General features: G+C 42.9%; 1 protein-coding gene across 1 annotated transcript in view; it reads right to left on the bottom strand.

Moving 5' to 3' along the window:
- The window catches only part of gtpbp2a (GTP binding protein 2a), a 32,364-nt gene extending 16,815 nt beyond the window's left edge, over nt 1–15,549 (bottom strand). Inside the window, exons 1-6 of the mRNA XM_084153382.1 lie at nt 15,158–15,549; nt 12,057–12,083; nt 9,657–9,841; nt 9,429–9,537; nt 9,072–9,269; nt 8,773–8,947 (exon numbers count right to left, since the gene is read on the bottom strand). Coding sequence (XP_084009508.1) covers nt 8,773–8,947; nt 9,072–9,269; nt 9,429–9,537; nt 9,657–9,841; nt 12,057–12,083; nt 15,158–15,373 — 910 coding nt within the window. The 5' untranslated portion in view covers nt 15,374–15,549. The remainder of the gene's footprint in view (nt 1–8,772; nt 8,948–9,071; nt 9,270–9,428; nt 9,538–9,656; nt 9,842–12,056; nt 12,084–15,157) is intronic.
- Between the last annotated feature and the right edge of the window lie 1,374 nt (nt 15,550–16,923).

Raw genomic sequence — 16,923 nt, 5'->3', positions numbered from 1 at the left:
CTATCCGTTATATCTTTAATCTGAGCCTAGAGGAAAGTATTTGTCCTCAGGCCTGGAGGGAAGCCAAAGTAATTCCGCTACCCAAGAATGGTAAAGTGGCCTTTACTGGATCTAACAGTAGACCTATAAGCTTGCTGTTGGAAAAAAATTGTGTTTGACCAAATACAATGGTATTTAAATTAAAAACAGGCTTTCAACATACTTACAGGGAAGGGCACTCAACATGTACTGCACTGACACACATGACTGATGATTGGTTGAAAGAAATTGATAATAAGAAGATTCTGGGAGCTGTACTGTTAGATTTCAGTGCAGCCTTTGATATTATTGACCATAACCTGTTGTTGAAAAAACATGTGTTATGGCTTTTCAACTATCTATCTAATAGAACTCAGAGTTCTTTAATGGAAACTTCTCTAATGGCAAACATGTAAAGTGTGGTGTACCACAGGGCAGCTCTCTAGGCCCACTACTCTTTACACCAATGACCTGCCAATGGCATTAAACAAAGCATGTGTGTCCATGTATGCTGATGATTCAACCATATACGCATCAGCAACCACAGCTAATGAAGTCACTGAAACCCTTAACAAAGAGTTGCAGTCTGTTTTGGAATGGGTGGCCACTAATAAACTGGTCCTGAACATCTCTAGAACTAAGAGCATTGTATTTGGTACAAATCATTCCCTAAGTTCTAGACCTCAGCTGAATCTGGTAATGAATGGTGTGGCTGTTGAACAAGTTGAGGAGACTAAATTACTTGGTGTTACCTTAGATTGTAAACTACCATGCCATGGTCAAAACATAGATTCAATGGTTGTAAAGATGGGGAGAGATCTGTCCGTAATAAAGAGATGCTCTGCTTTTTTGACACCACACTCCAAAAAGCAAGTTCTGCAGGCTCTAGTTGTCTAATCTTGATTATTGTCCAGTCGTGTGGTCCAGTGCTGCAAGGAAATACCTAGTTAAGCTGCAGCTGGCCAAAAACAGAGTGGCACGTCTTGCTCTTCATTATAATCAGAGGGTCAGAGGGCTGATATAAATACTATGCATGCCAGTCTCTCTTGGCTAAGAGTTGAGGAGAGACTGACTGCATCACTTCTTTTTATAAGAAACATTAAATGTGTTGAAAATCCCAAATGGTTTGCATAGTCAGCTTACACACAGCTCTGACACACACACTTACCCCACCAGTGTGCAGATGATGGCGCCGGAGAAGATGGCTGCCGTTTTACAGCTCTCTAAGCAATTGTAATATTATGTGTGTTTTTTCACGTTATTTGTAATTTATTCTGTACATAATGTTTCTGCCATCGTCTCTTATAACCAAAAAGAGCTTCTGGATATCAGGACAGCGATTACTCACCTTGTATTGGACAAGTATTTTTTCTTCAACGAGGCAGCCGAGAAGGATATCCTACAGACACCCGACAAGGCTCAAATCCCCGTCATTCGCAGGAGAAAGAGATAAGTAAAGCGAGTAAACTGCCTCTTCCATCAATCCTATTAACCAATCTTCAATCATTGGAAAATAAATTAGATGACCTACGATTACGCTTATCCTACCAACGGGACATTAAAAACTGTAATATCTTAGTCGTGGCTGAACGACGACATGGACAACATACAGCTAGCGGGCTATACGCTACATCGGCAGGAAAGAACGGCTGACTCCGGTAAGACAAGGGGTGGTGGTGTGTATATTTGTAAACAACAACTGGTGCACAAAATCAAATACTAAGGAAGTCTCAAGGTTTTGCTCGCCTAAGGTAGAGTACCTTATGATAAGCTGTAGACCACACTATTTACCAAGAGAGTTTTCATAGCTGTCTATTTACCATCACAAACCAATGCTGGCATTAAGATTGCACTCAATGAGCTGTATAAGGCCATAACTAAACAGGAAATACACAAGGCAGCAGGGCCAGACGGGACCACCCATACACAAAAATGTATGCACGCATGACTGTAAGTCGCTTTGGATAAAAGCGTCTGCTAAATGGCATATTATATTATTATAACACCATAGTGCCCTCAAAAGCTCATCACTAAGCTAAGGATCCTGGGACTAAACACCTCCCTCTGCAACTGGATCCTGGACTTCCTGACGGGCCGCCCCCAGGTGGTAAGGGTAGGTAACAACACATCTGCCACGTTGATCCTCAACACGGGGGCCCCTCAGGGGTGCGTGCTCAGTCCCCTCCTGTACTCCCTGTTCACCCATGACTGCATGGCCAGGCACGACTCCAACACCATCATTAAGTTTGCCGACGACACAACAGTGGTAGGCCTGATCACCGACAACGATGAGACAGCCTATGTGGTGCCAGGACAACGATGAGACCTGGCCGTGTGGTGCCAGGATAACAACCTCTCCCTCAACATGACCAATACAAAGGAGATGAATGTGGACTACAGGAAAAAAAAGAGGACTGAGCACGCCCCCATTCTCATCGACGGGGCAGTAGTGGAACAGGTTGAGAGCTTCAAGTTCCATGGTGTCCACATCACCAACGAACTATCATGGTCCAAACACACCAAGACAGTCGTGAAGAGGGCAGTCGTGAAGAGGGCACTGCTCGGCCTCCGACCGCAAGGCACTACAGGGGTTAGTGCGTACGGCCCAGTACATCACTAGGGCCAAGCTTCCTGCCATCCAGGACCTCTATACCAGGTGGTGTCAGAGGAAGGCCCTCAAAACTGTCAAAGACTCCACCCACCCTAGTCATAGACTGTTCTCTCTGCAACCGCACAGCAAGCGGTACCGGAGCGCCAAGTCTAGGTCCAAAAGGCTTCTCAACAGCTTCTATCCCCAAGCCATAACTCCTGAACAGCTAATCATGGCTACCCAGACTATTTGCACCCCCACCCCATCTTTTTACGCTGCTGCTACTCTGTTAATTATTTATGCATAGTCACTTTAACTCTACCCACATGTACATATTACCTCAACTACCTCAACTAGCTGGTGCCCCCGCACATTGACTCTGCACCGGTACCCCCCTGTATATAGCCGCCCTACTGTTATTTTATTTTACTTCTGCTCTTTTTTTCCTCAACACTTTTTTGTTGTTGTTGTTTTAATTAAAAATTGTATTAAGAAAAAAATGCATTGTTGGTTAAGGGCTGTAAGTAAGCATTTCACGGTAATGTCTACAACTGTTGTATTCGGTGCATGTGGCAAATAAAACTTGATTTGATTTGAGACATGCCACCAGGGGTCTTTTCACAGTCCTCAAATCCAGAACAAATTCAAGAAAGCATACAGTATTATATAGAGCCATTATTGCATGGAACTCCGTTCCATCTCATATTGCTCAAATAAACAGCAAACCTGGTTTCAAAAAACAGATAAAAGGAACACCTCACAGCACAACGACTCTCCCCTATTTGACCTAGATAGTTTGTGTGTATGTATTGATATGTAGGCTACGTGTGCCTTTAAAAAAGTATGTAGTTCTGTCCCAGAGTTCTTGTCTATTAAATGTTCTGTATTATGTCATGTTGGACACATTTCCACCGGTCTAATGCTGATTGCTCGTGTTTCTTGGCCCAAGCAGGTTTCTTCTTCTTATTGGTGTCCTTTAGTAGTGGTTTCTTCTTTTTATTTTTTTATTTTTTTTATTTCACCTTTATTTAACCAGGTAAGAAAGTTGAGAACAAGTTCTCATTTACAACTGCGACCTGGCCAAGATAAAGCAAAGCAGTGCGATAAAAACAACAACACAGAGTTACATATGGGGTAAAAAAAACATAAGGTCATAAAATACAACAGAAAATATATATACAGTGTGTGCAAATGTAGCAAGTTATGGAGGTAAGGCAATAAATAGGCTATAGTGCAAAATAATTACAATTAGTATTAACACTGGAATGCTAGATGTGCAAGAGATTATGTGCAAATAGAGATACTGGGGTGCAAAAGAGCAAAATAAATAACAATATAGGGATGAGGTAGTTGGGTGGGCTAATTTCAGATGGGCTGTGTACAGGTGCAGTGATCGGTAAGGTGCTCTGACAACTGATGCTTAAAGTTAGTGAGGGAGATAAGTGTCTCCAGCTTCAGAGATTTTTGCAATTCGTTCCAGTCATTGGCAGCAGAGAACTGGAAGGAATGGCGGCCAAAGGAGGTGTTGGCTTTGGGAATGAACAGTGAGATATACCTGCTGGAGCGCAGACTACGGGTGGGTGCTGCTATGGTGACCAATGAGTTAAGATAAGGCGGGGATTTGCCTAGCAGTGATTTATAGATGGCCTGGAGCCAGTGGGTTTGACGACGAACATGTAGTGAGGACCAGCCAACAAGAGCGTACAGGTCACAGTGGTGGGTAGTGTATGGGGCTTTGGAGACAAAACAGATGGCACTGTGATAGACTACATCCAATTTGCTGAGTAGAGTGTTGGAGGCTATTTTGTAAATGACATCGCCGAAGTCAAGGATCGGTAGGATAGTCAGTTTTACGAGGGCATGTTTGGCAGCATGAGTGAAGGAGGCTTTGTTGCGAAATAGGAAGCCGATTCTAGATTTAACTTTGGATTGGAGATTCTTAATGTGAGTCTGGAAGGAGAGTTTACAGTCTAACCAGACACCTAGGTATTTGTAGTTGTCCACATACTCTAGGTCAGACCCGTCGAGAGTGGTGATTCTAGTCGGGTGGGCGGGTGCCAGCAGCGTTCGATTGAAGAGCATGCATTTAGTTTTACTAGTGTTTAAGAGCAGTTGGAGGCTACTGAAGGAGTATTGTATGGCATTGAAGCTCGTTTGGAGGTTTGTTAACAGTGTCCAATGAAGGGCCAGATGTATACAAAATGGTGTCGTCTGCGTAGAGGTGGATCTGAGAGTCACCAGCAGCAAGAGCGACATCATTGATATACACGGAGAAAAGAGTCGGCCCAAGAATTGAACCCTGTGGCAACCCATAGAGACTGCCATAGGTCCAGACAACAGGCCCTCCGATTTCACACATTGAACTCTATCTGAGAAGTAGTTGGTGAACCAGGAGAGGCAGTCATTTGAGAAACCAAGGCTATTTAGTCTGCCAATAAGAATGCGGTGGTTGACAGAGTCGAAAGCCTTGGCCAGGTCGATGAAGACGGCTGCACAGTACTGTCTATTATCGATCGCGGTTATAATATCGTTTAGGTCCTTGAGCGTGGCTGAAGTGCACCCATGACCAGCTCGGAAACCGGATTGCATAGCGGAGAAGGTACGGTGGGATTCGAAATGGTTGGTGATCTGTTTGTTAACTTGGCTTTCAAATACTTTCGAAAGGCAGGGCAGGATGGATATAGGTCTGTAACAGTTTGGATCTAGAGTGTCACCCCCTTTGAAGAGGGGGATGACCGCGGCAGCTTTCCAATCTCTGGGGATCTCAGACGTTACGAAAGAGAGGTTGAACAGGCTAGTAATAGGGGTTGCGACAATTTCTGCGGCTAGTTTTAGAAAGAAAGGGTCCAGATTGTCTAGCCCAGCTGATTTGTAGGGGTCCAGATTTTGCAGCTCTTTCAGAACATCAGCTGTCTGAATTTGTGTGAAGGAGAAGCGGGGGGGGCATGGGCAAGTTGCAGCGGAGGGTGCAGAGTTGGTGGCCGGGGTAGTGGTAGCCAGGTGGAAAGCATGGCCAGCCGTAGCAAAATGCTTGTTGAAATTCTCGATTATTGTAGATTTATCGGTGGTGATAGTGTTTCCTAGCCTCAGTGCAGTGGCCAGCTGGGAGGAAGTGCTCTTATTCTCCATGGACTTTACAGTGTCCCAAAACTTTTTGGAGTTAGTGCTACAGGATGCAAATTTCTGTTTGAAAAAGTTAGCCTTTGCTTTCCTGACTGCTTGTGTATATTGGTTCCTAACTTCCCTGAAAAGTTGCATATCGAGGGGGCTATTTGATGCTAATGCAGTATGCCACAGGATGTTTTTGTGCTGGTCAAGGGCAGTCAAGTCTGAGGAGAACCAGGGGCTATATCTGTTCTTAGTTCTGTATTTTTTGAATGGGGCATGTTTATTTAAGATTGAGAGGAAATTACTTTTAAAGAACAACCAGGCATCCTCTACTGACGGAATGAGATCTACAGTGGGGAAAAAAAGTATTTAGTCAGCCACCAATTGTGCAAGTTCTCCCACTTAAAAAGATGAGAGAGGCCTGTAATTTTCAGCATATGTACACGTCAACTATGACAGACAAAATGAGAAAAGAAAATCCAGAAAATCACATTGTAGGATTTTTAATGAATTTATTTGCAAATTATGGTGGAAAATAAGTATTTGGTCAATAACAAAAGTTTCTCAATACTTTGTTATATACCCTTTGTTGGCAATGACACAGGTCAAACGTTTTCTGTAAGTCTTCACAAGGTTTTCACACACTGTTGCTGGTATTTTGGCCCATTCCTCCATGCAGATCTCCTCTAGAGCAGTGATGTTTTGGGGCTGTCGCTGGGCAACACAGACTTTCAACTCCCTCCAAAGATTTTCTATGGGGTTGAGATCTGGAGACTGGCTAGGCCACTCCAGGACCTTGAAATGCTTCTTACGAAGCCACTCCTTCGTTGCCCGGGCGGTGTGTTTGGGATCATTGTCATGCTGAAAGACCCAGCCACGTTTCATCTTCAATGCCCTTGCTGATGGAAGGAGGTTTTCACTCAAAATCTCACGATACATGGCCCCATTCATTCTTTCCTTTACACGGATCAGTCGTCCTGGTCCCTTTGCAGAAAAACAGCCCCAAAGCATGATGTTTACACCCCCATGCTTCACAGTAGGTATGGTGTTCTTTGGATGCAACTCAGCATTCTTTGTCCTCCAAACACGACAAGTTGAGTTTTTACCAAAAAGTTTTATTTTGGTTTCATCTGACCATATGACATTCTCCCAATCCTCTTCTGGATCATCCAAATGCACTCTAGCAAACTTCAGACGGGCCTGGACATGTACTGGGTTAAGCAGGGGGACACGTCTGGCACTGCAGGATTTGAGTCCCTGGCGGCGTAGTGTGTTACTGATGGTAGGCTTTGTTACTTTGGTCCCAGCTCTCTGCAGGTCATTCACTAGGTCCCCCGTGTGGTTCTGAGATTTTTGCTCACCGTTCTTGTGATCATTTTGACCCCACGGGGTGAGATCTTGCGTGGAGCCCCAGATCGAGGGAGATTATCAGTGGTCTTGTATGTCTTCCATTTCCTAATAATTGCTCCCACAGTTGATTTCTTCAAACCAAGCTGCTTACCTATTGCAGATTCAGTCTTCCCAGCCTGGTGCAGGTCTACAATTTTGTTTCTGGTGTCCTTTGACAGCTCTTTGGTCTTGGCCATAGTGGAGTTTGGAGTGTGACTGTTTGAGGTTGTGGACAGGTGTCTTTTATACTGATAACAAATTCAAACAGGTGCCATTAATACAGGTAACGAGTGGAGGACAGAGGAGCCTCTTAAAGAAGAAGTTACAGGTCTGTGAGAGCCAGAAATCTTGCTTGTTTGTAGGTGACTAAATACTTATTTTCCACCATAATTTGCAAATAAATTCATAAAAAATCCTACAATGTGATTTTCTGGATTTCTTTCTTCTCAATGTCTCATAGTTGACGTGTACCTATGATGAAAATTACAGGCCTCTCTCATCTTTTTAAGTGGGAGAACTTGCACAATTGGTGGCTGACTAAATACTTTTTTTCCCCACTGTATATCCATCCAGGATACCTGGGCCAGGTCAATTAGGAAGGCCTGCTCGCTAAAGTGTATTAGGGAGCGTTTGACAATGATGAGGGGTGGTCGTTTGACCGCGGACCCGTTACGGACGCAGGCAATAAGGTAGTGATCGCTGAGATCCTGCAGCAATTCGACCATGAAGGCCTGATTCACACAGTCCCCTCTGAACAGTTGATGTTGAGATTTGTCTGTTACTTGAAGTCTGTGAAGCATGTATTTGGGCTGCAATTTCTGAGGCTGGTAACTCTAATGAACTTATCCTCTGCAGCAGAGGTAACTATGGGTCTTCCTTTCCTGTGATAAAGTGCCAGTTTCATCATAGCGCTTGATGGTTTTTGCGACTGCACTTGAATACATTTTTTACAGTGCTTGAAATGTTCCTGATTGACTGACCTTCATGTCTTAAAGTAATGATGGACTGTCGTTTCTCTTTGCTTATTTGAGCTGTTCTTGCCATAATATGGACTTGGTCTTTTACCAAATAGGGCTATCTTCTGTATACCCCCCCCCCCCCCACCTTGTCACAACACAACTGATCGGCTCAAACGCATTAAGAAGGAAAGAAATTCCACAAATTAAGTTAACAAGGCACACCTGTTAATTGAAATGCATTCCAGGTGACTACCTCATGAAGCTGGTTGAGAGAATGCCAAGAGTGTGCAAAGCTGTCGTCAAGGCAAAGGGTGGGTATTTGAAGAATCTCAAATAGAAAATATATTTAGATTTGTTAACACTTTTTTGGTTACTACAGGATTCCATATGTGTTATTTCATAGTTTTGATGTCCTCACTATTATTCTACAACGTAGAAAATAGTAAAAATAAATAAAAACTGCTCAACTAAAACAATCTCGGGCAACCAACAGCCTAACAATCGACTAATTGGGGTCAGCCCTACTCCTGCTTCATCAGGGAGTGCTCCACTGACTGGCTTATCTGGAAAAACCTGTCAAACCACAAGTCTAGACAACAATGCTCAAGTGTTGCGGGCAGCCTGTTGCCGACCCCTGATATAAACCAACAAAAAGCCATTTTAACTAACAACCACAGAGTCTGGGTCAAGTGCTGCAGTTAGACTCACCGATGCCCGTGTTTGCACTGACCACCAGCATGGCAAAGTCTGGGCAGTAGCTGGTCAGGCCAAAGATGGTTGTCTTCAGGTACTTGTGGTGGCCGGCCAAGTCAATGAACGTGATCATCTTAGAGGCACTCTCACATATCTCCTCTGCCGTCCGCGACTCACTGTAGTTCACCACCTGAGTAGTGACACAAGAGGTCAAAGGTTAGAAATCACAAGCAAACCTATCCAGTCCTTTCATCTATTAGTGGCCATGAAAAGGCCATTTGAGAGTTTGGGACATGGCCAGTCCTTTCCCTCACCTCTCCTTTGCTGTTGAAGCCGAGAATCTCAAAGCTGATGCTGGAGGTGCGTCCGGTCTGGATCTCATGGAGGTGTCTGAAGAGGTTGAGTCTCGCCCGGCCTCGCCCATTATCCAGCTCACCCTGTGTCAGCACGCCTAGCAGGGTGGACTTTCCTGAGTCCACATTACCCAGCACAGCCACCCGCAGGTCCAGGAACTAAATACAAAAACACATGTATTAACATAGTATCAATGTTGACCTAGTCACACATAGCCAACTTATCAGCAAATGTAGTAGTACAAGTAGTGACTCTCGCTGTCTACAGCCAAGGTAAACACACTTAACGGTTTATGAGCTTCTCATGAGGTCACTAACCTGCTGGTCGTCTGGCACCTTCCTTATGAGAACCTCAGCGATCTTACGGGGGATGTCAGCATCGTGGTCCACCTCTCTCTCTCTGAGAATGGTGATGTCAGCTCCAACCCTTCACGTCAAAAGTAAATGAAGAGAGTCAATTACAACATTCATCACATCTTTAAAAAGGAGTATACGAGAAGGCTGCCAGTGTATTTACAATCTAAACAGTTGGTGTGTTGGTCGTACTTCTCTGCCATCCTGCCTAGGGTCTTTAGCGATGACCTCAGGTCTTCCTCTGATAGGCCCACCAGCATGCCATTGTCATCAACACCAATCTGATAGACAGCCTCACCCCGCCCCTCCTGTAGACGCCATTTCATCTGTGTGGCCAGGTGTTCAAAGCGGTATTGCGTGGGGTCGATCAGCTTCAGCTGTAGAGGGAGAGAGGAAGCTGAGACTAAAGAGCTGAAGGAATGGTGTGGCTAATACCTCGGTTCAGGCTAATGTCTAGTTTGCACTTTGTAGGTGGTGAAAATAACAGATAATGTAAGCAGGATGTCTTTGTACATTTGTTTGGAGGCAGCAGCTGCTCCTGGTCCTAAAAACGGCAGTGTTAATCCACTGTGGTAGGTCATGAACATGTTTGGGTTGCAGCCAGACTATTCACTGCTCTCCGGTCATAATACACCTTTACATACTGAACAGAAGAGTGAAACAAAGCTACATCCATTGTTTTCCACTAGTGCCACTGGCTACTTTTTCCACTTAAAATTAACTAAGCTACTTTTCAATTCGCTAGTCAGAAGAAAAGAAAAGTAAGCCGATCCCTCTCCCGCTAGAAGAAACAATATACATCTTCTAGCAATCTATAGATAGGACAGGCGCCGGTCAGTCAGAAAGCGAGCGATGACAGGGAAACACTACTGTGTCCCGCCTCCCGATACCTGTGTGATTTGTCAGCGCTGTGGTTGGTTGCAGTCAAATTTCTTTACACGGAGGAGGGGGAGAGCATGATGCTTCTTTATCTTCTCTGTGAGTGAATTTCATGGCTCTACAGTCTGACCATTTTACTTGCATATGCACCTAAAAACAGATGTGTGCGAACTGAAAAAGTAAAATATGAGCACGTGCAAGTTGTTGTTTATGCCAAAATGAATTGCTGCCATAGCAATTTTCAAAGTATTTCTGCCATTTTGTTTCATAGCAGGAAGCTAATCACACAAAGAACCATATAAATAAGAATGATTTCTTATTTCTATGGAAAGAACTATGTAGAGTCTCATATAACCCACCTCAGGTGCAGCAACAGTGCCTGTGTCATTGTGCGCACAGTGAAGTGCTGAAAGATTCCTTTTTAGAAGCACACCAGCATTGAAGTTAGTAGAATTTAGCCAAATGTCTACTAAAGTGTGACTTTGTCCTCGTGTTTCTTGGCTATTTACATCATTTTGTTCACACACTAGGTTGTTATTCAATGTTAGTTTGAGCTTGCTCAACTGCTACTAGCAAAGGGATGTCGGAGAATCTCATCTCTCAGACAGATTAATCCCACCATTACCACGGTAAAGGCCCCCCCTTAAAGTGGCAGCTGAATATTTGTCTCACCCAAGTGACTCAAATATTTGAGGGTACATTGTACTTTACTGAGTATGGAAAACCCCCAAAACCTTTTATTCATTAAGTTGTAGTCATTTCCAGTGTTTCCCCTATATTCATTTTAAATAATTTTCAGGATGGTAGAACGTTTTCAGTGTAAAGTATGTAGAATTAACAAATCACCTAAATAAAAACAGTCAGGGAAAATCTACAATTCCTAAAATGGCATGTCATGGGGCCCCATCCACCTGACAGGTGTGGCATATCAAGAAGCTGATTAAACAGCATGATCATTACACAGGTGCACCTTTTGCTGGGGACAATAAAAGGCCACTAAAATGTGGTCCTCTGTAGCTCAATCGGTAGAGCATGGCGCTTGTAACGCCAGGGTAGTGGGTTCGATCCCCGGGACCACCCATATGTAAAAATGTATGCACACATGACTGTAAGTCGCTTTGGATAAAAGCGTCTGCTAAATGGCATATTATTATTATTATTATTAAGATTTGTCACTCTGGATAAGAGCGTCTGCTAAATGATGTAAATGTAAGACAGGTTAAATGTTAAAAGGTTTCATGTTATTTTACTTAGAAAATAGTTGTGATCATATAGTCGTCCTTCTACACAGTACCACAACAGATTGTTCCAATCTGGGAAGTAAAATCGCATGGAATCAACGCATTAGAATGTACCAGAGGCCACCAAAATATCGGTTTTCTGCACTTTTTCTATTTGGCTGGCTCCTCCAGGTACTTGTGAAATAAACTGTACATCACTAACCTGGTTACTGTAGTAACTAACTGGTTACTGTAGGTCTCTGAGAAGTTCCCATTTGGCCTTACCCTGAGTAGATCACTCCGATGTGGAGTGATATAAACTAGGGCTAGGCTTTTCACTTGTGAAGTAAAGCTGAAATATAGACAACCAATGGTGGAGGCAAGATTAATGGAAACTGGCAGGCCTTCCATCAGCTGACAACTGCTATTCCCCAGTAATGAGTGAGCAAAGGTGTGTGTCATGACACATGTTTAACAATGTATTTCAGCTTACCTTGTACTCTATATTCCCCTCTTCAGCCTGAAAGAGAGGAGAGGACAGCATTGTTATGTTGAACCGAAGAGAACTGAGACAATGGTGCCTATTGTTCTCTAAAAAGGCACAAAGAACCCCAATCTGACTGAAAGAGCAGTATCCAACAGTAAATGAATGGAGTGGGTGGTTGGAAGAACTGTTTAAAGCTGCTACAATGTTTCAACTAGCCATGAAATAGTCTATATGCAAAAAGAACTGTAGATGCAAGGTGATGCAACTTCGGCTTAAATTGCTCTTTGAGTAGAGATTACCTGATTATTCTGTGAACTAAACACCACATACAGGCAGCCAATAGCATAGTCAATTAAAAACAATAGGCCCAACATCAGTGGTCACCAACTGGTCGATCACGCATTCCTAGTCGATCGCCAAATATTTATGTAAAAAACAACAACGATAAAGCGCTTCTTGCGCTGTTGGCGGTAGGTGCACTCGATTCAGCTGCCCTGCGGCCGGGTAGGCGAAGTGTTCCATTTTGAATCATCTCATGTGTCTGAAGGTACAAACTCTGCCTTCCCGGTGGGCCTGGAGAGCAAATTAAGTGCACTATAGGCCTACCGCTGGCCGCCTCAGAGTACAGTGTCGGCAGTAACGTAGCAGGTGTAAAATAAAAATATAGCAAAGTTGATACTGTGAGATAAAAATAAATGAATAACCGTGAATAGCGAAAGACTGTCAACGAATACAGCAAAGAGCTGCTGTATTTTTATGAATGAGTTCATGTTTGTTCTTACTCAGTACTGTCACTTTATATTCAACACTTTTATAAGTCATAAAATGCACGTTCTTCCTACTTCCACTCGTGCTACAACACGCACTGCAGCTGAAATGAATGAATAGGAAAGTGTATTGATAGGTTTGCGTTGTTATTATTAGCGGTTTGGGTATTTTTCACTTTCTCTGTTCATAGGAGTAACATGAATTGGCACGACTCAAGTTTCACAATCAGCTGGAAGACTGTCGCTTTTTGGTCAGTGTCAGCAGAGGAAAGGGAGCTGGACCCTCAGTCTGCTACTCTCTCCCTCCACTGAGAAATAAAAACAAATTCTTTAAAACGTATGCTCACTCAGCTGTGCCGCACAAGTAATACAACAACTGTTCTATTACCAGTGCGATCATATAGCCTACCTCAAATTTTGAAATATACAGTACCAGTCAAAAGTTTGGACTTACCTACTCATTCAAGGGTTTTTCTTTATTTTTACTATTTTCTACATTGTAGAATAATAGTGAAGACATCAAAACTATGAAATAACACATATGGAATCATGTAGTAACCAAAATCATGAGGACCACCACAGGAAAGAAAGACCCAGAGTTACCTCTTCTGCAGAGGATAAGTTAATTAGAATTACCAGCCTCAGAAATTGCAGTCCAAATAAATGCTTCACAGAGTTCAAGTAACAGAGGATACTGCGTGAATCAGGCCTTCATGGTCAAATTGCTGCAAAGAAACCACTACAAAAGGACACCAATAAGAAGAAGAGACTTGCTTGGGCCAAGAAACGAGTAATGGACATTAGACCGGTGGAAATCTGTCCTTTGGTCTGATGAGTTCAAATTTGAGATTTTTTGGTTCCAACCGCCGTGTCTTTCTGAGACGCAGAGTAGGTGAACGGATGATCTCTGCATGTGTGGTTCCCACAGTGAGGCATGGAGGTGTGATGTGTGGGGGTGCTTTGCTGGTGACACGGTCAGTGATTTATTTAGAATTCAAGGCACACTTACCCAGCATGGCTACCACAGCATTCTGCAGCGATACGCCATCCCATCTGGTTTGGGTTTAGTGGGACTATCATTTGTTTTTCAACAGGACAATGACCCAAAACACACCTCCAGGCTGTGTAAGGGCTATTTGACCAAGAAGGAGAGTGATGAGTGCTGCATCAGATGACCGGGCCTCCACAATCCCCCGACCTCAACCCAATTGAGATGGTTTGGGATGAGTTGGACCGCAGAGTGAAGGAAAAGCAGCCAACAAGCATTCCTCATGAAGCTGGTTGAGAAAATGCCAAGAGTGTGCAAAGCTGTCAAGGCAAAGGGTGGCTACTTTGAAGAACCTAAAATATATTTAGATTTGTTTAACACTTTTTTGGTTACTACATGATTCCATGTGTTATTTCATAGTGTTGATGTCTTCACTATTATGTAGAAAATAGTTTAAATAAAGAAAAACCCTTGAATGAGTATGTGTCAACTTTGACTGGTATTGTATGCATGTAATATATATATATATATATATATATATATATATATATATATATATATATATATATATATATATATATATATATATATATATATATATATATATATATATATATATATATCAGCCCAAGTTAAAGTCAATGGGAAACAAAGCTAAAAGCCTAAGTAATAAACTCTAGCCAATTATTCTGTGAGGAGGCTCTATTCTATCAAAATCTCTCAATCTCTCTGGGGGAGAAAGCAGCTCATCAGCTCTGCAGAGGATTTCAGGGTCAAACTGGCGGTGGCGTCTGCATTCGCTTCAGTCATCTACACTCAGCAGGCGAGGCAAGTCAAGCCCGTCCCCTTGCTATTTACAAACACAGCTGTTCCAGTTTTTGTAGCTCGCTAGCTTAGCTAGCTAGTAACGTTGGTCAACAAACCATTGGACAAAACTAAACTAAACATTAAAAGGGAACGATCTGGCTAACTTGTGTATAGTTTTACTGCAACTATTCAGTTAAATAAATAACCAACGATGCTACATTATGTATTTTGTAGAGCTAGCCAACGTAGCTAGCTTTAGCTACTTGCTACGTGTCACTGCCTCTAGCCAGGAAGCTAGCTAATCACTTGCTTCAAAAAGGCAGTCAGTTCACCAGAACTTCCAACAGAAGATGGTTACAAACATGTATTTGGACAATATGCATGCATACAAGTATGGTATGCACAAACTACTTAAGAGTTTTTAGAAAAAAAAATTGGCGGCTTATAAACGTGCAAGACATTTCTCGTTAGCCAGCTAGCTAACGTTAGCTAGCTACCACACAACTGCAGGCTACGGAACCTTCAATGGGAGCATATCTGCTTACCTCTGGGGGTAGATTAGCCGGGGGAAGATATGGGGGGTTATTGCTTGGTTTGGAGTTTCGGGATGACCGACTCTTTCCTTTTTTGGCATTCTTCAAAGAATACTTTTTAGAACCCATTACGAAGCCATTCCCCGAACTAACGTTAGATCCAACTCCTTGGCAACCAGACTTCTGCCCGGAACCTGACCCAAAAAGCTCTGATACCCGCGAATCCATTACTTCGGAACGGTGTGTACGCTAGCTATGTACGATTTGAAATAGAAAACTTCCTAAAACCGAGACATTCAAGCGTATTTTTAATGGGGAGAGTTTCAAAAAGAGCGAGAACGCCAACGCAACTACCTGCTGGTTAGGGTTCCTGCCCCCCCTACAAAGTGGACAATAACAACTCCGCGTCATTGACTCGTTTTGAGTTGACAGCGGATCTACGTCAGACCTACATATTTAAAGTAGCTAGCCACGTCAGTATATTTCAACAATACAAATATTTTGGCTTGTTCGACATTGCAGCCTACAGTGCAAGCAACTGCCGACTGACTGATCTACAAATCACCTTGCATCATAAATAACGACTCATTATTATTTTTAGATCAGTCAGTCAATCACATTTTACCCATGATAGGCTACATCACGGTTTTGACACAGCCAAAATGATTCAAGTCTTTTGCATGAGCTACTTAAAGGTGCATTCATATTACCTATATTTGAAGATGAAGTAAACTTTTTTATAACTTTCCAACTGATTGTGTAGCAATACCATTTGTTAGAAATATTGAGTTAATACAAGTTAAGATATTTATTTTAACCTAACCAATAGGCCTAAACTGTATGAGGTACGTTGTTACTGCAGGGACCAACTTGTATGAAAATGTATATTGTTCAATAGTACCACCATGTGGTCACACGCCAAAAAATATATTGTGCTTTCGGGGAGGTGCACCTGTGACAGCCAAAAGTCGAACTGATTTGGTTTTCCAACAGCAAGGCTCAGTGCAACATGGCAGTGTTGTCATTGTTTATAAAAGTTTTTCTTTGTAATGTTGAAACAAGCATGTCTCCAACCCCCATATCACACACAAATTGTAAATATACACTTTGTGTCCAGTTTATAAGGTACACCCATCTCAAATAAAATGTTATTTGTCACATAGACCTTACTGTGCAATGCTTACTTATGAGCCCTTAACCAACAATGCAGAGTTGTAAAAAAATAAGTAAGAAATGTTTGCTAAATAAACTAAAGGAAACATAGTAACACAATAAAATAACAATAACAAAGCTATATAGAAGTGGTACCGAGTCAATTTGCCGGGGTACGGGTTTGTCGAGGTAATTGAGGCAATACTGTATGTACATGTAGGTAGGGGTAAAGTGCATAGATAATAAACAGAGAGTAGCAGCAGTGTATGTGAAGAGTGTGAAGGACTGCCATCAGCATGACGCAACAAGAACCAGGATTCGTCGGACCAGGCAATGTTTTTCCACTCCTCAATTGTCCAGTGTTGGTGATCGGGTGCCCACTGGAGCCGTTTCTTCTTGTTTTTAGCTGATAGGAGTGGAACCCGGTGTGGTCTTCTGCTGCAATAGCCCATCAGTGACAAAGACCTACGAGTTGTGCGTTCCGAGATGGCGTTCTGCACACCACTGTTGTACTGCGGCATTATTTGCCTGTTTGTGGCTCACCTGTTAGCTTGCATGATTCTTGCCATTCTCCTTCAACCTCACATCAATGAGCTGTATTCACCCACAGGACTGCTGCTGACTGG

Source organism: Coregonus lavaretus (assembly GCF_964263955.1).
Source record: "Coregonus lavaretus genome assembly, chromosome: 36".
NCBI lineage: Eukaryota > Metazoa > Chordata > Actinopteri > Salmoniformes > Salmonidae > Coregonus > Coregonus lavaretus.
The sequence above is the reverse complement of the archived record's forward strand: the minus strand, read 5'-3'. Positions and strand labels throughout refer to the sequence as shown.